The sequence below is a fragment of the Saimiri boliviensis genome, chromosome 6 (genome assembly GCF_048565385.1).
Source record: "Saimiri boliviensis isolate mSaiBol1 chromosome 6, mSaiBol1.pri, whole genome shotgun sequence".
Taxonomy (NCBI): Eukaryota; Metazoa; Chordata; class Mammalia; order Primates; family Cebidae; genus Saimiri; species Saimiri boliviensis.
In genome coordinates, this window is record NC_133454.1 from 47,654,372 (window position 1) to 47,679,484 (window position 25,113).

Below are 25,113 nucleotides of genomic sequence, written 5' to 3' on the forward strand. Positions count from 1 at the left end.
AGCCGGTAGAGAGGCCTTCCGGCCCCACCTCGAGGCCGCGGCCGGAGGCGGAGCTGGAGGAGGAGGGGTTTAGGAGAAGAGAGGGCGGGCTCCCATTGGCAGAGGGCGCAGGTCCCTGGGCGGGGTCCATGCCGGCATTAGTTGTGGTCTGGCGGGTCCGAAACGGCAGGGGCGGGATCTGGGCCGGCAAGGGGTGCGGTCAGGGCATGCAGGAGGAGGGATCCGGAGGGCCGGAGGCGGGGCCAAGGCCGGCAGGGGTTGGCTCCAGCGGGATGGAGGCGGGCGGGGCCTGGGGCGGGCCTTCGCATCACCATGGCAACAGGAATGCCGTGACAACACCAGAGCAGGGGCAGGCTGAGCCCGGGAGGGCTGGGGACAGAGATGCCGAACCAGATGGATCCATCATTTAAGAGGTAGGTGCTGAAAGGTGGCGGGTAACTGAAAAATATTACCCCAGTTGAGCAACCAGATTGAAACTGGGGACCCGTAGAGGTGGCAAGGATGAAGTGGGTAGCAGGAGGCCAAACCTGCTCTCAGCCTTGTGCATTCTTAGCCTGCAGTTCCTGCTTCAGACTTTCAGAGCTTGGAAAGGAGGGGTAATGCACTCCCTTTTCTCAGTCTATTCTCCGTTCTCCCCAAATACCGCTTCCTCTCGGCTGGTCACTAAGAGAGATGATTAAAGACGGGTAGAGTACCGAAAATGAAATTGTAGCACATGCACACACAAAAGTTGGCAATAATAGTATCAACCCCAAAAAGTGTAATAATTTTTTTTTTTTTGAGACGGAGTTTCGCTCTTGTTACCCAGGCTGGAGTGCAATGGCACGATCTCGGCTCACCGCAACCTCCGCCTCCTGGGTTCAGGCAATTCTCCTGCCTCAGCCTCCTGAGTAGCTGGGATTACAGGCACGCACCACCATGCCCAGCTAATTTTTTGTATTTTTAGTAGAGACGGGGTTTCACCATGTTGACCAGGATGGTCTAGATTTCTTGACCTCGTGATCCGCCCGCCTTGGCCTCCCAAAGTGCTGGGATTACAAGCTTGAGCCACCGCGCCCGGCCTCAAAAGTGTAATAATTTAAAGCACTCGCAGCAAGTACATAGTTTGTAGTCAAATGTTGGCTGCCGTTATCATTACCATTATCACTGTTTCCCCGACCGTTGTCTGGCAAAGACTCCATGCAGGCGATTCAGAAAAGGTGGGTTGGAGGACTGCCCCCCCCCCCCCATAGGTAGGGCAACTCTCTAGCCTATTTGCTATATATTTAAATGAAGGTGGCCGGGCGCAATGGCTCACGCCTGTAATCCCAACGCTTTGGGAGACCGAGGTGGTTCGAGACCAGTTTGGCCAACGTAGTGAAACCCCATCTCTACTAAAAAATGCCAAAAATTAGCCTGGCTTGATGGTGGGCGCCTGTAGTCCCAGCTACTCGGGAGGCTGAGACAGTAGAATCGCTTGAACCTGGGAGGCAGAGGTTGCAGTGAGCGGAGATCGTGCCACCGCACTCCAGCCTGGGCAACAGAGCAAGACTCTGTCTCAAAAAAAGAAAGAAAGAAAGAATTAATTACACATGCTGTCTCTCTGAGTTAAAACTGAGTTTCTGAGGATAGCGGAAAGTAGATGCCATTGGCAGAGCTTCCAGTATTTCTCCTGATTATCTTCAGAATACTTCCTGTGGTCCTTGACTGATAAATATAGGAAGAAGGGAAAATGCATTGTTGCTTGACTAGTGATAGAGGAGTATTACTCTTCATTTTATTACTATTAATACCTAACCAGGTTTTAAAATGCCACTGGGTTAGCTGGGTGTGGTGGTGTACACTAGTGGTCCTAGTTGCTTAGGAGGCTGAGGTGGGAGGATCACTTGAGCCCAGGAGTTAAAGGCTGCAGTAAGTTATGACTGCACCAGTGCACTCCATCCTAAGTGCTGGATCGAGACCTTATCTCTAAAAAAAATAAAATAAAATTTTAAATGCCACCGGGATAACCTTGTTGTGCTTGTTCGTAATATCTTCAGCTGGACTTCCTGCTAACCAGGGTCCTATTTCTGGTACTTCAAGATAACTTAAGTTGGTACGTTTTGGGGAGGGGCCTGGCCCCAACTAGGTTGGTTTAGCTTTAAAAATTTTTTTTGCCTGGCCTGTTATTTTGTACATTTCTTATTCTTTCTGTTTTAAGGTTGGCCCTGATTCAGTTCTTCTAGGGACACTTGAAGATGGGGACCCAAGTGGTAATGAGATTCTGTAACTCCTTGCTGCCAACAGAGCCTTCTGTAAGTTTTTGGTGTACTGTTGTGAAAAGGATGATGATGTTTCTGGAATTTCAGTACGATTTTACCTCTGGAGATTTCTCCATCAGGACTCAGATCCTAGAACAGAATTTTATATATTTGTCTTTTTTTTTTTGCTTTTCCTTCTTGTGGAAATTCTATTAATAGCTCTCTTTGACCTTGATTCATCTTTTTCTGGAATTAATAAAACGAGGCAGAGGTTGAAAAATTCTAGCAATTAATCAGAATATATCCATTTTTAAAAGATTTAAAGTTATAACAAACTATAACAAGTAATAATGTATGTTAATTATAGAGCGTTGGAAAAATATTTAAAAATGCAAACCAGCCGGGCGCGGTGGCTCACACCTGTAATCCCAGCACTTTGGGAGGCTGAGGGGGGTGGATCACGAGGTCAAGAGATCGAGACCATCCTGGTCAACATGGTGAAACCCTGTCGCTATTAAAAATACAAAAATTAGCTGGGCATGGTGGCGCACGCCTGTAGTCCCAGCTACTCAGGAGGCTGAGGCAGGAGAATTGCCTGAACCCAGGAGGCAGAGGTTGCGGTGAGCCGAGATCACGCCATTGCACTCCAGCCTGGGTAACAAGAGCGAAACTCCGTCTCAAAAAAAAAAAAAAAAAAAAGCAAACCATAATTCTCCCACCCAGAAGTACACTGTTAATATTCTGGGAAATATACTTGCAGTCTTTTCTTCTACACACACACACACACACACACACACACACATTTTTTTTTTTTCTTGAGAGGGAGTCTTACTGTCACCTAGGCTGGCGTGCAGTTGTGTGATCTCGGCTCAGTGCAACCTCCGTCTCCTGGGTTCAGGCAATTCTCCTGCCTCAGCCTTCCAAGTAGCTGGGACTACAGGCACATGCCACCATGCCCTGCTAATTTTTTGTATTTTTAGTAGAGACAGGGTTTCACCATGTTAGTATATATTTAACATGAGATGTTATACTGTGCATGCTGTGCAAACTTTTTAACTTGCTTTGTTTCATTTAATGTTAACAAAAAATTGTTAAAATGATTTTATGTTAAAATGTCATGTTAACATAAAATTGTTAAGATGTTTGTTTTAATGTTGGCATGTGTTTGGTAAACAAAATGGCTGTGATTTTCTTAACTAGTTTCTGTTGTTGGACTTTTACTTTCCCTCATCCTTGCCCCCCACATTGTAAAGAATTAATTTCCTTATTTAGGATTAAGTCAGGCCAGGTGAGGTGGTGGCTCATGCCTGTAATCCCAGCACTTTGGGAAGCTGAAGCCAGAGGATTACTTGAGGCCAAGAGTTCAAGACCAGCCTGAGCAACATAGTGAGGCTCCCCCTTGATTTTCTTTCTTTCTTTCTCTTTCTTTCTTTCTTTCTTTCTTTCTTTCTTTCTTTCTTTCTTTCTTTCTTTTTCTTTCTTTCATTCTTCCTTTCCTTCCTTCCTTCTTTCTTTCTTTCTTTTTTCCTTTCTTTTTTAAAGACAGGGTTTCACCATGTTGGCCAGGCTGGTCTTGAACCCCTGACCTCAAATGATCCGCCCACCTAGGCCTCCCAAAGTGCTGGGATTAGAGGCATGAGCCACTGCACCGGGTTGATTTTCTTTCTTTTTTTATTTTGAGATGGAGTTTTGCTCTTGTTGCCCAGGCTGGAGTTCAATGGCATGATCTCGGCTCACTGCAGCCTCTGCCTCCTGGATTTAAGTGATTCTCCTGTGTCAGCTTCCCGAGTAGCTGCGGTTACAGGCACCTGCCACCATGCCTGGCTAATTTTTGTATTTTTAGTAGAGACAGGGTTTCACCATGTTGATCAGGCTGGTCTCAAACTCCTGACCTCAAATAATCCACTTGCCTTGGCCTACCAAAGTGCTGGGATTACAGGCATGAGGCACCACATCTGGCCAAGACGCCCCCGACTTCTACAAAAAAATTTAAAAATTAGCTGGATCTGGCATGCACCTGTAGTTCCAACTACTCAGGAGGCTGAATGAGGTGGGAAGATTGCTTGAGGCTGGGAAGTCTAGGCTGCAGTGAGCTGTGATTGTGCCTGTGCACTCTAGCTCGGGCAGTAGAGTAAGACACTGTCTCCAAAAATAATTTTTTTAAAAGACTATGTCAGGCCAGGCATGGTGGCTCACACCTGTAATCCCAGCACTTTGGAAGGCAAAAGCAGTTGGATCACCTGAGGTCAGGAGTTTGAGACCAACCTGGCCAACATGGTGAAACCTCATCTCTACGAAAAATACAAAAATTAGCTGCGCATGGTGGCAGGTACCTGTGATCCCAGCTGCTCAGGAGGCTGAGGCAGGAGAATCACTTGAACCCGGGTGGCGGAGGTTGCAATGAGCTGAGATCATGACAGTGCACTCCAACCCCAGGCAACAGAGTGAGACTCCATTTCAAAATATAAATAAATGAAAAATAAAAAGATAAAAGATGGCTGGGCATGGTGGCTCACACCTGTAATCCCAGCAATTTGGGAAGCTGAGGCAGGTGGATCACGAGGTTGGGAGACTGAGACCACCCTGGCTAACACGGTGAAACCCAGTCACTACTAAAAATACAAAGAGTTAGCTGGGCGAGGTGGCATACTCCTGTAGTCCCAGCTACTTAGGAGGCTGAGGCAGGAGAATCGCTTGAACCTGGGAGGCAGAGGTTGCAGTGAGCAAGATCACGCCACTACACTCCAGCCCAGGCTACAGAGCAAGACTCAGTCATAAAAATAAATAAATAAATAAATACATCAAAGAATGTGAACATTTAAAATAATAAATTACCTTGTAAAAGAATTGTGGGGTAAGATTTTGTATACATCTTTCAGGAGGCAGGTGGACATCAGTTGGCAGTTAGGCCTTGGTAGAAATCTGGCTACCTGTTTCAATGAGACCTTGAATCTTGCAGAAAGGTGTTCTGATGGTAATGTAATTACTGATGTGGAGCTCTGACACCTGATCAACTGGCAGGCCAGAGGCATAGGGGTGTATTTTCGGTGCTGTTACAGAGAAACTCAAGTGTCACTTCCAAAATATCCACCAGATGTCGCTAGTCTTAGTATAATATTCACCCACAGGATAGCTGGCAAACAACCTTTTTTTTTCTTTCTTTTTTTCTTTCTTTCTTTCTTTCTTTTTTTTTTCTGAGACAGGGTCTTACTGTGTTGCCCAGGCTGGAGTGCAGTGGCACGATCTCGGCTCACTGCAACCTCCACATCCTGGGTTCAAGTGATTCTCCCACCTCAGCCTCCAAAGTAGCTGGTGCTATAGGCACAGGCCACCACGCCCAATGAATTTTTGTATCTTTTTTTTTTTTTTTTTTTGTAGAGATGGAGTTTCATCACGTTGGCCAGGCCAGTCTCGAAATCCTGACCCCAAGTGATCCGCCTGCCTTGACCTCCCAAAGTGCTGGGATTACAGGCGTGAGCCACCGTGCCTGGCCACTGGCAGATAACTTTTGAAATGTGAATTTTAAAACTTTATGTGAAAAAAGAAAAGAAATCCATAACCCAGGAATAGGTTAAAAAAATCATATAGAATATTTTCGCATATCTGCTTTGGTGAGGTTTATATTAAGCAGTAGCATCTGGTGATTACTTTGGCGACAACCTACTCTAGTCTTTCACCATTCTGTCTTTTTCCCTTCTTCTGCCCACTCAGTCTGTCGCATTTACCATGTATACTCTTTCCTCACGTACTAGTTACTGGATTCTCAGTTTTACTAGTCTTCCTTTTACTATTTTTCCCTCCAGTCTTGTTTCTTGCCCCTATGTGTTATGTATGTATTTATGCGTAACTGTCAGTTCTTCAAGTTTTTGCTAAAAGAATAAGACCTGGTGGCCGGGCGTGGTGGCTCACGCCTGTAATCCTAGCACTTTGGGAGGCCAAGGTGGGTGGATCACCTGAGGTCAGGAGTTCAAGACCAGCCTGGCCATCATGGTGAAACCCATCTTATAAGAAAACAAAAACAAAAACAAAAAACCTGGTATGTAATGACTTATAAGAGGTGCTCAGCATCTATTTAATGAATGTTTAATGAAATAATGTATAAATGAATGAGAGGAAAATAGAGGGTATTAAAAATGGTTTATATTTGGCTTGAGAAAACACTAAAAGAGATAAAGATTCACATTCATAAATTACCTATAATTAAGTGCTAATTGACACAGTATTGAACATGCTAGGCTGTTTAATGTTTTTTGTTTGTTTGTTTTTGTTTTTTTGAAGCAGTGTCTCGCTCTGTTGCCCAGGCTGAAGTGCAGTGGTGTAGTCATGGTTCACTGCAGCCTGAAATCCCAGGCTCAAGAGAGCCTCCCCCATCAGCCTCCTGAGTAGCTGGAACTACAGACACATACCACCATAAGTGGCTAATTTTTGTATTTTTGTGTGTTAATTGTGTATTCCACTGCACTCCAGCTTGGGCAGCAGAGTGAGAGGATCTTGTCTCTTAAAAAATAAAAGACATTGGCCGGGCGCGGTGGCTCACGCCTGTAATCCCAGCACTTTGGGAGGCTGAGGCGGGTGGATCACAAGGTCGAGAGATCGAGACCATCCTGGTCAACATGGTGAAACCCCGTCTCTACTAAAAATACAAAAAATTAGCTGGGCATGGTGGTGCTTGCCTGTAATCCCAGCTACTCAGGAGGCTGAGGCAGGAGAATTGCCTGAACCCAGGAGGCGGAGGTTGCGGTGAGCCGAGATCGTGCCATTGCACTCCAGCCTGGGTAACAAGAGCGAAACTCCGTCTCAAAAAAAAAAAAAAAAAAAAAAAAGACATTATTTCTGAGAGTCATTTAAAATATTTTTTGTTGACAATTGTAATTATTTATTTATTCGAACTGCCTTTCTGTTACTTCATAGTCATGAATTATTGCCCATAATAGTTGTGTTAAATTTTATATAGATTTGAATTTCACACCTCTTATTTTTACACAGAGAGAAGCCACAGGCAATATTTCCACCAAATGATGGTTTTGTTTTAAGGCTCAATGTCTTACTTAGGCTAACATGTTACTCTATTTTTTATTTTTATTTTTTTTGAGATGGAGTTTCGCTCTTGTTATCCAGGCTGGAGTGCAATGGCGCAATCTTGGCTCATCGCAACCTCTGCCTCCTGGGTTCAATCTCCTGCCTCAGTGTCCCGAGTAGCTGGGACTACAGGCTGCGTCACCATGCCCAGCTAATTTTTGTATTTTTAATAGAGACGGGGTTTCACCATGTTGACCAGGATGGCCTCGATCTCTTGACCTCATGATCCACCCGTCTCAGCCTCCCAAAGTGCTGGGATTATAGGTGCTAGCCACTGCGCCCGGCCTACTCTATATATTAACAGAAGTGATGAATGTTTCCTCCACTGGCTCATTCATTCATTCAAGAAAAAATATTTACTGAGTACCTTCCATGTTGCAAGCTCATATGAAAGTATTGCATAATGGTTAAGAACCTGGACTTTGGCTTTACGTTATAGTAGCTATTGGGTCTGTGACAAATTACTTCTCCAAACCTCTCTTTCTTTATGTGTAAAAAACCCACTGTTTATGGTAATTTGATAGTCAAATGAGCTAATCTACTAAGTGCTGAGTACGGGGTGTGGCACATGGTAAAAGCTCAATTTTGCTATTATTACTGTTGTATATAGATATTGGGGTAGCTTTTAGTTTATGGGGGAAGTGTCTGCCATTATTGTCAAAATAATGCAGGACTGAAGAAGCCAGGTTAAGTTCAGAAATCAGGCAGCATGGCAGAGATATGCAGAAAGCAGTCCTGGGTTCTTTGCTTCTGCTTCCAGGCAGAGTGAATTACTGGCCTGCAGGAGTGGGAGTGGTTCCAGCTACCCAGACGGCTTGCAGTTTTCCCACATGCAAACACCATGGAATGTCTGATCACTGTCCCAATTATTCCTAGTTCTTGTAGCTAGCCGACATACTCTCCCAGCTCTTATGTTGATATTACAACATGATAGGATCGGGAGGATGGAAGGAATGGTAAATGTTACTGTTGTTTGGAGCTAAAGCTCAGTTCTTCACCTGTACCACTTTGTAAGGCCAACTAAGATAACTGTGGTGAACATCTCTTCTGAGCAAAAAAAAAAAAAAAAAAAAAAAAAAAGGACATTATATGGTCTGACAGGAATTTTGTGCCTTTTCCAAATGTGTGAGGCAGATTGTATGTAAAAAAGTGTAATTTTTAGAACTTATCTTAATAGTCTATGGGGACAGTAGAATGAATATTTTGAAATTGTACTAGTTAAATCAAAATTAAATGCCATTAAAATTTTAGTTCCACAGTTGCATTAGCTTTAGTTCAAGTGCTCAGTAGCCACATGTGTGGCCACTGTTCTGTACAGCATAGATATAGAACATTTCCATCTTCACAGGCAGTTCTAGTAAACACCATTGCTCTAGAATACGTGGTTTGTATAGTTACAGAGTTTTAGGGAATAGTGTAATATGGGAGCATATGCCTTATAATATATTTTTTAAAAATATATTCACTACAGATCTCTCTTAATTCCTCCAGCATGCTGTGATGGGCAGTGCAAAAAGCACAGGGCCAGACTCGAGGCCTCTAGTTCACATCTTCTCTTCCATATTGACTTGCTGAGTAACTGTGAGCACCTCTCCTAGCCTTGCTGCCTTCTTCTGTGATACAAGGGAGTTGGGCCAAGTAAGGAAGGTGAGCCAAAATGTTTTGGAGCTTTAAAATTCAGTGATTTTGTAAGTCTTTTTTTTAACCACTGAGCTCATAGATCCTACTTCGATCAAAGACTTGTTGTTTGAGAAATGCTGACCTCTGGCATAGAAAACTGTCAGCAGGATCTCCCTCTGATGTCTCAATATTTTCTGCTCTGTGTACAAAGCATGAGGAGCTCTCAACCAATCAGAATTCTCTACCCAGGGATCCACCAACTAGGTATTTTGGTTTTGCATTATTATGCATGTAGATGTGTTGCATGCAAGTCTGTGCTGTTTGAAATTTCATGCTTTTCTTTATAAAAGAACTTGTTGACTTGACATGGGTTAGTGACTCTTCCAGGGGCGTTACACCATGAAGTGTGGTAGTGCCAAAGGGAGTTCTTGGCAGTTACATTCCTCAGCTAGATTATGAAGGACAGGGGTCTTCGGACTTGTGGGCTGCTCTGGTTTAGAATGATTTGGTGTCTTACCTTTTCCCTAGCATCATCCAGAATAGAACCCACTGCATTCAACCAGCAGCTATGGCTCAACACCTGTGCTGACCCTCTGCCCCCTGCCTATTGTGGTCAGAGGGAGATGTGTTCTTTTTCAGAAACATCTTTGTGTTTAGCAGCTTTAGAGATTCAGACAAGGTATTGCTAATCTTGCTCCTCTTGGTAAGGATTTTCTTTTTCTCTAAGGACCTGAGGAGGTCATTAGGTTGAATAAGAGCCGTTACTGACTTTTCTTGCTAAGGTACTAATCAGGGTTTGAGGAGGAATCTGGACTTTCCGGAAAATCATGACCGTAGATTCCTAGCTCCTTGAGCCGCCTGTCACTGATTGGCTGTGTCCTTGGACAAGGCCCTGACCTTCTCTGAGCCCTAATGCTCTGTAAACCCTTCCTCTCCATCTGGGATCATGAGGTGGAATGTAAAATGAATGTTTTTTCAGCGTCAAGTTTTCCTGTAGAAACAAGAATTTGCACTGAGTTCCAAATGACTAGGATTCCTAAAAATAAATAATCAAGGCTATGACTTAAATAGTTAGAAACGGCGTAAAATAGCTTTCTGTTTCACTTGAGGAAGCTTTTTACCTCTTTCAAATGCACCAGGACATTTTTACAGTCTTTAATTAAAACCCATTTATTTTAAAACACATTAGAATAGGGGTTGTACAATTTAGCAGTTATTTTTATAAAGAATGAAAGAAGAAATATTTTGGAAAAGACTTGGTCATCCTTGATGTTTCTGTTGTGATCCTGTGTGATGTTTAGCACTGTTCTATTGAATGTATTCTATTGAATACCATCAATAACTAAAGTTATTTCTATCCCCTTTTCCTCTTTCTTCCTCTGCTCCTTCTTCTCTTTCTTCTTTCTTTCCCTTGTTTCCTCTTCCTTAGCTTGACCTCACTGTCCAGGACCCACGTGGAAAAACGTTGCGGTTTTCGGTTAGTCTGGGGAAAATCCTATGATTCATGCCCTTTCCTATCCACCTTCTGGTAGGGTGTTTGTGGCCTTAAAATAGTGCGTGCGTGCGTGTGTGTGTTCGTGTGTGTGTTGCGCGCTCTCCCCGCGGGGCACACCCGCTTGCAAGCCTGGTGTGGTGTGTGTGTGTGCGCGCGCGTGTGGCTGCGAGTGCATCCATACGCCAGCCCGGCCGCCTGTTGGTCAACGTGTGTGTGTGTGTGTGTGTGTGTGTCCGCCTGTTGGTCAACGAGTGTGTGTGTGTGTGTGTGTGTGTAGCGCACGCACACACGCCCGCGCAGCAGCCCGGGGGGTGTGTGCGCGCGTGCGTGCGTGCGTACAGCGCGCGACCTCGCTAGCCCGCTTGCCTGCGGGGCTTTCCCGCATGGTAGCGGGGCTGGGGGCAGCCCTGCAGCGCTGCTCCACCCAGAGCGCACCCAGCTGTTTCCATAGGAACCGAGACCGCGCCTGGCCCCTCCTGCGGAGGCCCCCGTGCGAGCATGCCCAGTGTAAGCCGCTAGTTTGGCTCCAGTCTAGGTTTCCAGTAAGTGGCATGCGGGACTCCGGAGGGATCCCAATGAGCTGAGCGCCGAGAGCCTTTGTGTGCAGAGGGCGGAGGAGGAGGCAGCTGCGGCCGCTGGGCTGGAGACCCCGCCCGGGAGCCCCCAGTAGGAACAATGCTAGCCTGCCTGACCCGAGGGAACTTACTGGACGTCCTGCAGGAGGGCTTCAATGAGGTAAATGTCCAGCTCCTCCCACTCCTCAGCTTCCCTCGCCCAGCGTCTCCCGCCTAGTCTCCGGAAGGGGTCCTCCGTTGTCCCCATCCTCTAGGGACCCCAGAGCAAATTGCCCGCAGAACCCCAAGAGGGCTAAGGTAGTTCGTGCGGTGCAGATGGGTGAACCAGGAGAAATCAGAAGGGCCGCCTGCCCACAGCTACGCTGGGCCGTGACCTTCCCTGATAGTTTACCAGAATCCAGAGGACAGGACCATAATTCAGATATCACCTCCTTCCAGAAGAGGGGGTGTCTCCATCCTCCCCAGAGATTCTCCCAAAGGAAATACTCAGGGAATCCTTGCATATTGACAAAAGTGTTCATATATTTCAGGAGCTAACCAGCGGAGCCAAGGGATGATGGGGTGGTACTGCATTGGTAGAAAGTTTAAGAGGGCAAGGGACTGTAGATGGTGCATGTGAAGTGCCCTCTTCATGTCTGAATCTCTTTCTGAGTCCGGGGCAGTAGATTTCTCTGCAATCAAGGACGTGGTTGTCTGAGAAGTGCTACAGAGCGAGAGGAGATCTAGGTCCTGGGCCCAGTCCCAAGGAGCCAGCATGTGCACCCATGTGAGAGCAGAGGAGCTGGGACCTAAATCTGACAGGCAGGATGGGCTATGGCTGACAAGGGGTCATTTCCTCCCAACTTGTTTCTCTCACAATTCTGTTTATTCCATTTGCTTTTCTGTGACCCAGGAAATTCTGGTATGGGATGCTTTCCCCTCAAGATTTGCTTCATACGTCTTCCACTGCAGCTAAGCCCCACTCCTGCGGGTTGTCTTAGCCCAGCATCCAGGGAAACCTATGCTGTTAGTTGTGCCTTTCTTCATTTCTCTCTCCCTCCTTTTCTATCAATCTCTCTCTCTCTCTTTTTTTTTCCCTCTGCGACTCTCTGAAATTTAAGATTTTTTAAATCAGTTTTTACTCAACATATGAATACATTGTCTTGTTAAATATGAACATTACAGGGAAGACTGCAGTGCCTTTGGTTCCCACCATTCCGGCCTTTTCCCCAGAAATAACCATTCTCATAAATTCGTGTATAAGGTTTTATTTCTCCAGCTACACTACAGACTCCTTCCTTAATTCCTGTTTCTAATTAAGAAGCTCTGCAGCCTGACCTGCCACAGAACCCTCCCCATTTCTGGCCCCCCTGCCCCAGCCTTGTTCCTAGCAGAGGAAAACTGCAGAAATGCTGTCCCAACCTGAGTCGGAATTTTCCTTTGGCCAAGGGGTGTCACAACCTTCGGTGAAAGGCAGAGCTTACATCCTGTCTGCACTGCAGGGCACCTCATCTTTGCATCATTTCTGTTTCAACACATGTAAGGGGATTGTTAACAAAGAGCTATAATCTAAGAGTTGAAACACAGAAGAACCAGGAAGCCTACCTCTGAGTGATTCCAATATTCTGGTTCCTCTTTTCTGACTCTCTGCCTTTGGGCTGCCCCTGTTCTTTAGCTGCGTAAGTCTGACTCATTCACGAATTGTAGCAGAAGCTCTTTTAGTCGTCTTATACCTCCTGCCCCAACTTAAAACAATAACAACAACGAAACTCAGTTCTTGATGGTCCCACTGTCTGTTTAGGAGGAGGAAATCAGCACAGAGTTGGTCCTAATCTTTCTTTTCTGCACATTTTCACTTCAAAACCTTTCGACTGAAGAGGCACGTAAACTAAGAGGCTTGGCCGTCTGTTTCATGCTTTGGTGCTTCCATAAATATCCCCTGACCTCCAGTTCTTGAAAAACATAAGTGCATAAGGGAAAAGGGGAATGGGAGAGTCATCTTTTTGTGGTGGTAGTGGAATCTTCATAAAAACAACAGATGCATAACTTTTTAATTAATTGATCCATGGAATAATGCAGTAATGCCTCTTTTCCTTCTCTGATATTTGATTTTTCTACCCATCCGATAAACTTCCCTCTACCCCCTCCACAAGCTAATGTACATCTGTTCCTCTTTGTTAGATCTGAACTCTGATAGCCAGTGAGTACTTCTGGTTTTTCTGAAAAAACATCATCTAAATAATAACAGTAATACGTTAAATTTGAATGGTTCCTTGAAGTTTAAATAATTCTTTCACATTCTATATTAAATAATTCATTTTACATACAGTACTACATTTAGTGCTACTGAATAATAGTGGAATTGGTTATTTTAGAATCCATGGGGTCCTGTTTGACCTATTCGAGCCTCCAGGGTTGCTTAATAGATCCAGTTATATTCAATTTATTTTTTTTAGAGTCCTTGAGATAAGGATGTAAACAGGGATTTAAAAGCTAGTATCAGAGTACACTTTAATTCTTCTGAGAATTCTACTGAGGCTATGAATACCACACATGTATCCAGTCACCTCTTGGGAATGATTCAAGTATATCTAAAGCTATTCTTCATCACCCAGATGCTTTATAGGTCTGTGTGGTTAGGGCTGTGACCTCATTCTCTATGGCAGAGAAAACTGCCACGGGAAATGGAGCTATGGCCTTAATTGGTTAATTATAAGGGAACCCTGCAGCAGAGAGAAACCCTGCCTTCTGAATCCTGGTTTCCCTTTACCTACTGTTGGCTTCTGTTCGCAATCCTTTGCCACTATGTATAGCCATGCGTGATATAATTTTCTTCTACCACATTTCCTACACAGTGGCCTGGCCTCAACATATCTGGTAAATAACTCACAGAATTGGTCCTTGTCAGTGCTTTCAATGCAATCCCTTTAAATGGCGTGGTTAATTTGGACCGTGAATTATCCACAAGTTTTGGCTACTGCCACCCTGGCTGCCATCCCCCATTTCCTATGGCTTGGCCAGGCTTCCTATAGATCACAATTTCCCCAATCTGCATTTGCCTCAAAGCTATTTGTTTTCTCTGCTACTTGGTATTGGTGGTATTCTATGAACGTTGTAAACGTGCCAACGTGGATTTCTGCAAGTGTTCTTTGGGGGGCTGAACTTTCTGTATAAACAGCTTTGGTGCTTGTGTTGGGAAGTTTTGAGAGACCTGAGATTGTAATATGGTTGGGCTAATGAGGATTCATTTATTCAGTTATTCATAAATCAGTAATTTATTGAGAGGGGATGGATAAAAGAATTGAAAAACACTCAGTTTGTGCTTCCAAGGAGTTTATAGGAAGAGATAGGGTATACTGATATGAAAAGGACTCAACATTTACTAACCCATCTGCTCACTGACACCAGATTTCTTTTCCTGCTCGTCTAGTACCTGCATGCAAGCAGTCACTCACTGGATATTCTCTGAATTACTGTGTTTGCCAGTCACTGTGCCAGGATCAGGAAATCCATAGAAATCCAGTAACACAGTCTGTGCCCTATTGGAGCTCACAGGCCAGTGAAGATGAAGTAGCCAGGTACAGTGGTGCATGCCCTTAGTTTCAACTACCCGAGAGGCTGAGGCAAGAGGACCACTGGAGCCGAGCAGTTAATGGCTGCAGGGTGTTGTGACTGCACATGACTGATGACTGTATTCCAGCCTGGATGACAGAGAGAGACCCATCTCTTAAAAAAAAAAAAAAAAAGAAGAAGAAGATAGGCCAGGGGCTGTGGCTCACACCTGTAATCCCAGCGCTTTGGGAGGCTGAGGCAGGTAGATCACAAGGTCAGTTGTTCGAGACCAGCCCTGCCCACATCGTGAAACTCCGTCTCTACTAAAAATACAAAAATTAGCCGGACATGGTGGTGGGCACCTGTAATTCCAGCTACTTGGGAGGCTGAGGCAGGAGAATTGCTTGAACCTGGGAGGGAGAGGTTGCCGTGAGTCAAGATTGCGCCACTGCACTCCAGCCTAGGCGACAGAGCAAGACTCCCTCTCAAAAACAAAAGAAAAACAAGAAAAAGATAAACTAGATGTTCAGAGTGTCAAACTTGGGAAAATTGAGGTGATTCAGAAATCTTACTTGCGGGGAAGAGTGAACCTATGATCAGCTGTGGTGTGAATGGCCTGGGAGGCTGAAAGTTGGAATGGTTTATGAAAATGATGGTTGACAGGAAATTGGTTGTCTGAACCTTAACCTTTTGAACATTAGATCTGGCAGACTTTCCCTACCTGTTTTCCTCCAAATAGAAAAGTAGAAATTGAAATTCCACGTTAAGATTCATGCACTTGGCAGTCCCTTAGAAATACAGGAAGAGGCCAGGCATAGTGGCTCACGCCTATAATCCCAGCCCTTTGGGAGGCTGAGGCAGGAGGATTGCTTGAGCCCAGGAGTTAGACCAGCCTGGGCAACTTGATGAGACCCTGTCTCTACAATTAAAAAAAAAAAAGGCCGGGCGCGGTGGCTCAAGCCTGTAATCCCAGCACTTTGGGAGGCCGAGGCGGGTGGATCACGAGGTCAAGAGATCGAGACCATCCTGGTCAACATGGTGAAACCCTGTCTCCACTAAAAATACAAAAATTAGCTGGGTATGGTGGCGCGTGCCTATAATCCCAGCTACTCAGGAGGCTGAGGCAGGAGAATTGCCTGAACTCAGGAGGCGGAGGTTGCGGTGAGCCGAGATCGTGCCATTGCACTCCAGCCTGGGTAACAAGAGTGAAACACCATCTCAAAAAAACAAAAAACAAAAAACAAACAAACAAACAAACAAATTAGGCCAGGCGCGGTGGCGCACGCCTGTAATCCCAGCACTTTGGGAGGTTGAGGCGGGTGGATCACGATGTCAGGAGTTTGAGACTAGCCTGGCCAACATAGCGAAACCCTGTTTCTACTAAAAATGCAAAAAAAAAAAGTTAGCCGGGCATGGTGGCGGGCACCTGTAATCCCAGCTATACAGGAGGCTGAGGCAGGAGAATCGCTTGAACCTGGGAGGTGGAGGTTGCAGTGAGCCCGGATCACGCCACTGCACTCCAGCCTGGGTGACAGTGCAAGATTCTGTCTCAAAAAAAAAAAAAAAAAAAGTAGCTGGGCATGGTGGCATGCATGCCTGGGGTCCCAGCCACCTTGGGAGGCAAAAGTAGGAGGATCACTTGAGCCCAGGAGGTTGAGGCTGCAGTGAGCCATGTTCTTGCCACTGTACTCTAGCCTGGACCACAGGGTGAGACTCTTGTCTCTGTCTCACACACACACGAAGAGTTTTGGTCTGGTCTGGTCTCATCTCCGTAAGGGGGGACATAAAGTGAGTGAGGAAGAAGATTGGCAAGTGAAACATCACTCCTAAGGGCCTTGTGCCTTCCGTGGAGTAGTAGTGGCAACACTGGGCCCATTAGAGGCTTCCAGACATTTTCACAATGAATTCCTCTGTGCTTTGCTGTAGAAATTAAAGGCTTGTTAAGTGTACAGAGCAACGCAGCACCAGATTCCCCGCCTTCTTTTTTCTATCCTACTTGATTTCTCCTCTCCCCATCCAGGCTCATTGGCTTTGTTCCCACAGGAGGCGATGCCAGCTAAACAGATGCACCCTGGCAGCAAGCTATCAGGCAGCTTTATGTTCCTCGTGGTGAGTGAGGGGCTGGCCAGGCATGTGGACCAGTGATAGGGCACTGTTAGCCAGGTGTCACTCCCCCAGGTAGTTCAGAGGGTCTAGGGAACACTAGAAATGCTTCATCTGCCATGATTGGCCTTGTTGTCTAGGCTGTAAGTACCAGAGGCTCAAACTGACACTTTCCTGAATACATTTTCTTGTTTGTTATCCCTCAAACCAACCTCTCTTGAAGTGGTCATGGATATAACTTTCAGTAGGTAGATGTGGTAAGGGAATAGAGAACCAATTTCAAGGCCCTGAGGGTGGACTCTATCTCCTATTTCTAGGTTGAGGGATACCCCTAGACTATAGAGTGATACTTCATTCATCTATTCATTCACATGCATTTATTGGGCACTTACCTCGTAACATGTACTTGTGAAGGAGCAGAGTGTTTGGGGACTCATAACTGATGGAAATTTCACTTAACATTTTTTCTTAAACAAATCCAAAATGTCTACAGACATTCTGCTCTTTTGATTCTCAGTAATTAAGGGCTTCTCAGACTCGACTGACGAAACTGAGCTTCCCTATTAGATGGTTAACAATCTCTACCAAAGCGTATATGCAACAATGTACCTGCTTCTTAAAAGTACCACAGGGTTAAATGTGAGTCTCTTTTTCCTAGTAGCAGTTCTCACTCTTTGTTGAGCTTAAGAATTACAACTGATTGAAATTTAAAAATAAGTTTAAGAGATGATATCTTTCAGAAAATCTTCAGCTCTTTACTTTCTGATATATTATCTTTTGACCATTGGACTGAATACTAATACATTAATCTTCCCTTATCCAAGGGAGATCCATCTCAAGATCCCCAGTGGCTGCCTGAAACCATGGATAGTACGGAACCTGACTGCCATAAATCAGAGCCTGTTTCTGTTCATGTCTTCCACCCACAAACTTAATGTCTTTTCCATCTTAAGTAAGCACTCATCACATACTGTGGAAGAAACTTTTGCAGTCTGAGGTATGGCAGCAAAACTAGCATGTATTCCTTTTTCCATCTTCACAATGTCATGGATGAAAGATTTGTTCTTACCATAAATCTTAGCAACCTCAGCATATGATTTATTTTCTTTCCTTATTAAGTCAAGAACTTTCACCTTTTCACTTAAAGGTGAAAGTTTATAGCATCTATTGGCATATCTGGATTTCCAGCATCACTGTTCTTATACTTTGAGGCCATTATAGAGTAAAACAAAGGTGACTCGAACACAAGCACTCTAATACCTTGGCAGTCATTCCAATAAGAAGATGGCAGGTAGCATTGGCAGTTTGGATATGTTGGACAAAGGGATGAGTCACATCTTGGGTGAAACAGAGTGGGATGGCACAAGATTTCATCACACTACTCACAGTGTTGGACAATTTATTTATTATTTATTATTTTTAATTAATTTATTTTTGAGACAGTGTCTCACTCTGTTGCCCAGGCTGGTGTGCAGTGATGTGATCTCAGCTCACTGCAACCTCCACCTCCCGCCTCCTGGGTTCACTTGATTCTCCTGCCTCAGCCTCCCCAGTAGCTGAGACTACAGGCGAGTACCACCACACCTGGCTAATTTTTGTATTTTTAGTAGAGATGGGGTTTCACCGTGTTGGCCAGGCTGGTCTTGAACTCCTGACCTTAGGCGATCCACCCACCTCAGCCTCCCAAAGTGCTGGGATTATAGGCATGAGCCACCATGCCTGGCTACAATTTAAAGCTTAGGAATTATTTTTGGAATATTCTTTCTTTTTCCTTTTTTTTTTTTTTTTTTTGAGACAGAGTCTTGCTCTGTCCCCCAGGCTGGAGTGCAGTGGTGCAATCTCGACTCACTGCAACCTCTGCCTCCCAGGTTCAAGCAATTCTCCTGCCTCAGCCTCCTGAGTAGCTGAGATTACATATACCACCATACCTAGCTAATTTTTGTATTTTTAGTAGAGATGGGGTTTCATTATATTGGCCAGGCTAGTCACAAACTCCTGACTTCAAGTGATCCACCTGCCTCAGCCTCCCAAAGTGCTGGAATTATAGATGTGAGCCTACTTCTGAAATTTTCTGTTTAATATTTTGACACGGTGGTTGACCATGGGTGATTGAAACTGTGGAAAGCAAAACCATGGGTAAGGGAGACTACTGTACAAAGAACCCTGTCCATATAAGGAAGAAGAAATTTAAGGATATTTTTACTTGGGAACTTTATTTGTATCCAATTAGCCATCCAATTAAATGAACAAATAGCTTTTCTTGGTTCAGTAAAGGACTAAAAGAGTTAATAGAAAAGAAATACAATAGGTGTTTACTGGCAGAATTTAGGCCAATAATAACATAAGGTTTCCAAATCTCCAGCCTTCCTCTTAGTTTCTCAGCAACTTCCCTACCCCCATCTCCTCATCTCCTGTTGCTAGAGGGTCTCAGAGTTCTTTTTTTTTTTTTGAGACAGAGTTTCGCTCTTGTTACCTAGGCTGGAGTGCAATAGCGCAATCTCGGCTCACTGCAACCTCCGCCTCCTGGGTTCCGGCAATTCTCCTGCCTCAGCCTCCTGAGTAGTTGAGATTACAGGCACTTGCCACCATGCCCAGCTAATTTTTTTGTATTTTTAGTAGAGACGGGGTTTCACCATGTTGACCAGGATGGTCTCAATCTCTTGACCTCATGATCCACCCGCCTCAGCCTCCCAAAGTGCTGGGATTACAGGCGTGAGCCACCGCGCCCGGCCGGGTCTCAGAGTTCTAAACAGGTATCTGGTTTCACTGTAAAACTAATTTCCTTCCTGAGCCATTCATGTCTCCTCCTGAAGTGTCTCTCTAGCATACCACAAAAGCTCTCTGCTATTCTTGTTTGCTTTTCTTGTTGCCAGCAGGAAAACATAGAGCCCCTCCCTGGCTGTTTCTATGCTAGGAACAGTAGATACCACACACTTTTCTGGTGAAGTCCCATTGGTGCTTTTGCAACTCTAACCAAGAAAGTCTTCTGCCGGAATTCTGTGAACTTGGGTCTTGGAGGAGATAGAGAACTGAGGCTGGGTTTACAAACTTGTTTGGAAGGAAGGCCAGGCCCCAAAGAAAAACAGGCAGGAAGTTATATTTGGTGGCAAGAAAGCTTTCACGGTCAAGATTTCTTGCACAAACGAAGATTTTGGACAGAATTATCTATACTAGAAGAGTTTTACTTAAAATCCTAGGGTTATTTGGAATATCTTGGAGGAAGCTGATAGAGACTATGGGATTGCTGAAGCGTCCTTCCACCAGACACTTCTTGGTACTATCACTGTTCTCACAACTTTTGAGGCATCCAGTCTCATCAAGCCAAAATCCTTCTCAGACAGTCTTAACTCTTGTTGTGTCTACTTTTCCTTCTCCTGAGGCCTGACTCAGAGGGTGGTTACCATGACCTTCAGTTGTTCTAGACTTCTATTACACTAGCATCCTTTTAGCTTCCCCAGAACAAGTTAGTCATGAAACTGTGGAATGAGATTAGTTCAACACAGTCATACACGTACTATGTACCAACTGTTTTTTTTTTTTTTTTTTTTTTTAATTAGTTTGGTTACAAGTGCCAAGAACTCAACTTCAACTAGCAGAGATAGGAAGTGGACTTTATTGACTCATGGAATCCAAGGACAGGTAGAAAAACTAAACTATGGAAAGAGCAGGGATACAGCAGAAACAATGAAATCAAGAACTCTAACACTAGCAGGATCTCTCCCTCTGTCCTCTGTCTCTTATCTGCTTCTTCCAGTGGTGGCTTTTTTCCCTTTTACTAGAGTTGGTTTTTCCTTCTCAAGTGGGCAACATGGCCTATGGCAAAGTCTAACTTTCATATCTTACAACTTTGGGAGAGATGAGGGAGGAGGAGGAAGACTGATTTTATTCCTAAATGCCAGTTCAAAAAATTCCAGGGATTAGCTGGGCTTCATCAATCAACTCTGCCAAACCAGTCAACTGTGGCCAGTAGAGGGAATGATACAATGCCAACCTGGTCATAGGACCCACCACTGTGTGTGCAGAGGAGGGTTCTTGAAGAAGAGGGAATGGTGGGCTGGGCAGCTACTCCAGGAGCTGTTAGCTACACTATCACTGTGAGCCTAGTTGGAATCTGGAATCTGATCATTCCTACTTTGCCTCTCTTGACCAAGATCCAGGGTCATATTCAAGATCAAGTTCTTTTTTCTTTTCTTATTATGCAAAAGAGCTTCATTTATTTGTTTAGTTTTCTGACTTTGTGCTGGTGTGTTCAATACTTTGATTTTCTTCTCCTCAATAAGGAAGGCACGCTGTCATAGACAGCGTGTTCATTTAGTACACATGGATTGACCTTAGGCCTTGCTGACATGGTTTTTTTTTTTTTTTTTTTTCTTGAGACGGAGTTTCGCTCTTGTTACCCAGGCTGGAGTGCAATGGCGCGATCTCGGCTCACCGCAACCTCTGCCTCCTGGGCTCAGGCAATTCTCCTGCCTCAGCCTCCTAAGTAGCTGGGATTACAGGCACGCGCCACCATGCCCAGCTAATTTTTTTGTATTTTTAGTAGGGACGGGGTTTCACCATGTTGACCAGGATGGTCTCGATCTCTCGACCTCGTGATCCACCTGCCTCGGCCTCCCAAAGTGCTTGGATTACAGGCTTGAGCCACTGCGCCCGGCCTTTTTTGAAACAGAATCTTGCTCTGTCACCCAGGCTGGAGTGCAGTGGCACAATTTCGGCTCACTGCAACCTTTGCCTCCTAGGTTCAAGCGATTCTCCTGCCTCAGTCTCCCAAGTAGCTGGGATTATATGCACCTGCCACTATGCCTGGCTAATTTTTGTATTTTTATTAGAGATGGGGCTTTGCTTTGTTGGCCAGGCTGGTCTCGAACTCCTGACCTCAAGCTATCTGCCTGCCTTAGCTTCTCAAAGTGCTGGGATTACAGGTGTGAGCCACTGCACCTGGCCAATTTTTTTTTGCGTTTTTAGTAGAGACAGGGTTTTGCCATGCTGGCCAAGCTAGTCTCTAACTCCTGGCCTCAAGTGATCTGCCCACCTTAGCCTCCCAAAGTACTCGAATTACAGGCATGAGCCACCACACTGGCCAACATGTTGTTTTCTTTGTTTGTTTTGGAGAACCTCTCAAGACATTTTTTTTTTTTTTAGACAGAGTTTCGCTCGTTACCCAGGCTGGAGTGCAATGGTGCGATCTCGACTCTGCAACCTCCGCCTCCTGGGTTCAGGCAATTCTCCTGCCTCAGCTTCCCAGATAGCTGGGACTACAGGCACACACCACCATGCCCAGCTAATTTTTGTATTTTCAGTAGAGACGGGGTTTCACCATGTTGATCAGGATGGTCTCGATCTTTTGACCTCGTGATCCACCCGCCTCAGCCTCCCAAAGTGCTGGGATTACAGGCGTGAGCCACCACGCCCAGCCGAACCTCTCAAGAACTTTAGGTGTCACAACAGGAACTCATTGAAGACTGCCTGGGCACACGCCACATGCAGATTTTGGTGCTTTCCCAACCTTCTTGGTATGAAGATAAACAGTTCTATGAACAGGGATTTGGGACGGCCTAATTTTGTTAGAGGCTGGATTGTAGAAAAGCCTACAATGGTATGTCAAATGCTGGACCATTCTGAGGGCCTATGGACACTGTCCCCAAAATAAGCAAGATCTATTTCTCAGTATTCCAGATATTTTCATTTTGCTGAGCCTGCTGTATCTTTTGTCACTGAATAATAGACTTACTTGTAAAATGATAGTGTTAGAAGGAAACAAAATGCAATTTTTTTTTTTGGTGTTTATATCTGTTTTGGATCTTGTTTTCAGCTGCTTTGTGAAGCCCTTAAGTTACTTTAGATGGCTGGAGAGTAGGGGTGGGGGCTTGAGGATGGAGAAACACAGGGAAAGTGAGCTGGGCTTTGGACTCCCAACCCTGGCCTAATCACAGAAGCTCTGCTTCTCCCTATTTTACATATCTTCCTTTTATATAAGTTATAATTTTTAAAAATAATGAGGCCAGAAAACAGGGAAGAAGAAATCATTAGTTCAACTTTCACAGAGTAACAGCCTCCTATAAAAGGCATATGGTATTTCACCTGCTACAGAAGGGGAAGCCCTAATATGTTGTTCAAACCAAGCAGCAGAGCCACTCAGGGCCCAGGCTTGCCCCACAGGCCTCTTTGAAGACAAACTGCTTTGTGGGAGAAGTGGATGGCATGGCTGGCCTTCACAAGTGTCTACTTTGTCCTTAAGTCAGTTTTTTCAGAGTTGGCAGTGGGCATTTATAGCAAGAACATGGCCTTGCCTGCCCCTTGGATGAAAAGTACAGATATTTTCAGGTCAAAGGGAGACAGACACTTAGTTTAGTGCTTGACTCCCTAAATTAGACATAAAGGAAGAGGCAGCAACCTAAAGAAGGGTAGTGTAACCCTTTATCTGTGAATAACATTAGCCCTGCTCACTTGTGAAGCTCTGATCGCTGTTAGATGCCACTTAACAGATTCACGTCAGCATGCAGACAGCGATGACATGCCAAAGGCCTATCTTCAATTAAAATTTTTTTATCGATAATTTAATAGATGACATACTAGTTTTTAGAGGTATGTGAAGGCTGGGTATGGTGGCTCAAACCTATAATCCCAGTGTTTTGGGAGGCCAAGGCAGGAGGATGGCTTGAGGCCAGGAGGTCAAGGCAAACATAGCAAGACTCCATCTCTACAAAAAATAAAAATTAAACAAAAGTAAAAAGAATAAACTTACATGAATCTGGACAGAACACTAAATAGCGTCAGCACCTTAGTCTCTGCCATTCTCTAGAGAGGACTTCAGGATCCATAGTCTAGCCTCCCAGTTCCTGGACTGTCCTCACTGTAATGACTGTCCCCCTCCGTGCCACTTCAACAAAGCCACATTCTGAGGCCACACTTGCTACTTACTCCACAGAATTTCTCCACCCTTGAAATGTTGCATTCTGAAACTCCACTCTGCTCAAAACCCCAGTTTTCACAGTCCTCCATTCCCATTACCTTATTTTTTCATTCCATCAAGCTGTCCTTTCCTTCTGTCCTCTACCTTCTTAAGGCTTATCCACCTTCTCTTAATTTCTTCTTCCTGGCCCAAACTTTATTGTCAGTCAGTCACTTCAACACCACGCTCACTTCCTTTGCCCTGGTGGTCACTGCCTCTCCTCTGATTATTTTCAGTCCTAGATTAACCCATTCTTGGTTTCCCCTGCCCATGGCCCAGGCCTGCTGTGTATGTCTAGAGCAAATCAATTATGAAATGATGACGTCCAGTCTTAGCTGAGTGCTTGGTGCTGCCAGGAAGCTTTAGCGGTCAGTGTTCTTTCCAGCTTCTCACAGGGGCTGCTGCCAGTCTCTGACCCTTTTCCTGAAGCCTCCTTCATTATTCCTGTTTCCTTCACCCTCAGCAGATAAACTGGCCTACTTCATAGGAATGAATGACTTGAGGGGCAGCTGCATTTGAACTCCTTCAGCTTCCCTCTACCCACCTCCACAGGTCCCCACACTCCTGATCAGAGAACGCAGCCCTCTTCCTCTCCTCTGAAAACTTAATGCATTATCATCAGTCCCCACTTCCTTTTCTGCCAAAAACTCTTAGAGTTCACCTTACTTTTTGGGACGCTGTAGAGCCTAGGATTTAGCATCAGCCATGAATTCAAACCCTTGTTCTGTCACTGAGCAGGCCTGTGACTGTGGGCATATTGTTCTGAACCTTGATTTCCACCTCTGTAAAATAGGAAAAATATTTCCTCCCGGGGTAAATGTGAAGTGAAAACATATGTATAAAGGACGTAGCATAGTGCTTAGCACAATACCTGGCACGTAGTAAGTGATCGGTAGATGGTAGTTATCTCATTGGCAACTTATACCTAGATACTCTCAAACATGGATCTCCCACGCCGCCCCCAGCTCTGCTCTAGACCTGTGTTTTGCCAAATGGCTGTGGAACATCTATACGCTGGTGTTCTACAAATAACTCAGACTCTCCAAACCAAGCTATTGACTTTTCCCCAGTCCTTGTTCTTCACGACTTCTCCATCCCAGTTAAAGCATCACCAGCCAGCCGGTCATTCAGGCCTGACTTTCAGGCTCCTCTCCTTTTGTCGCTGCCTACATCCTATCAGTCATCTCTGACTTGTTTCTGGAGTTTGTCCTTTGCTCACTGGTGCTGCTTCAGTTTAGGTGCTTATCTTCTTTGCTTGAATTATTGCCTGGGCTCCTCGTTGCCTTCTTCAGTCTGCATGCTGTTCTTTTTATTCCGGGATGCCGATCATACAGTTTCACTCTCCTGTTTCACAACTTCACACTTTCCTGTTGAAGGTCATTAAGCCTTAGTCTAAGTGCTGGTGGTCCGGGGCTGATCTGTGTCTCAGCATCACCACCTGCCACTGACAGCTCCTCCCACATGCTATCTCCTCAACTGGCTCTTCCTCTGAGACTACTATATGTCTTCCAACCCATCCTCCTTCCATCACCCCTGCCC

The 25,113-nt window shown here is 45.0% G+C and overlaps 2 protein-coding genes across 4 annotated transcripts in view; one reads left to right on the forward strand and one right to left on the reverse strand.

Moving 5' to 3' along the window:
- Nucleotides 1-319: 319 nt before the first annotated feature.
- Nucleotides 320-25,113, forward strand: part of DIXDC1 (DIX domain containing 1) — a 97,612-nt gene continuing 72,818 nt past the window's right edge. The window contains exons 1-5 of one of the 3 annotated variants that reach the window (XM_074400574.1): nucleotides 2,185-2,273; nucleotides 8,790-8,945; nucleotides 9,130-9,182; nucleotides 10,348-10,395; nucleotides 10,944-11,148. In XM_074400574.1, coding sequence (XP_074256675.1) covers nucleotides 11,089-11,148 — 60 coding nt within the window. In that variant the 5' untranslated portion in view covers nucleotides 2,185-2,273; nucleotides 8,790-8,945; nucleotides 9,130-9,182; nucleotides 10,348-10,395; nucleotides 10,944-11,088. Of the gene's footprint in view, nucleotides 414-2,179; nucleotides 2,274-8,789; nucleotides 8,946-9,129; nucleotides 9,183-10,347; nucleotides 10,396-10,731; nucleotides 11,149-25,113 lie in introns of those variants that run through there. The other 2 variants (XM_010334571.3, XM_003923714.4) reach the window with 2 other exon arrangements.
- Nucleotides 17,402-25,113, reverse strand: part of LOC141584829 (uncharacterized) — a 43,237-nt gene continuing 35,525 nt past the window's right edge. The window contains exon 3 of the mRNA XM_074400577.1: nucleotides 17,402-24,941. Coding sequence (XP_074256678.1) covers nucleotides 24,924-24,941 — 18 coding nt within the window. The 3' untranslated portion in view covers nucleotides 17,402-24,923. The remainder of the gene's footprint in view (nucleotides 24,942-25,113) is intronic.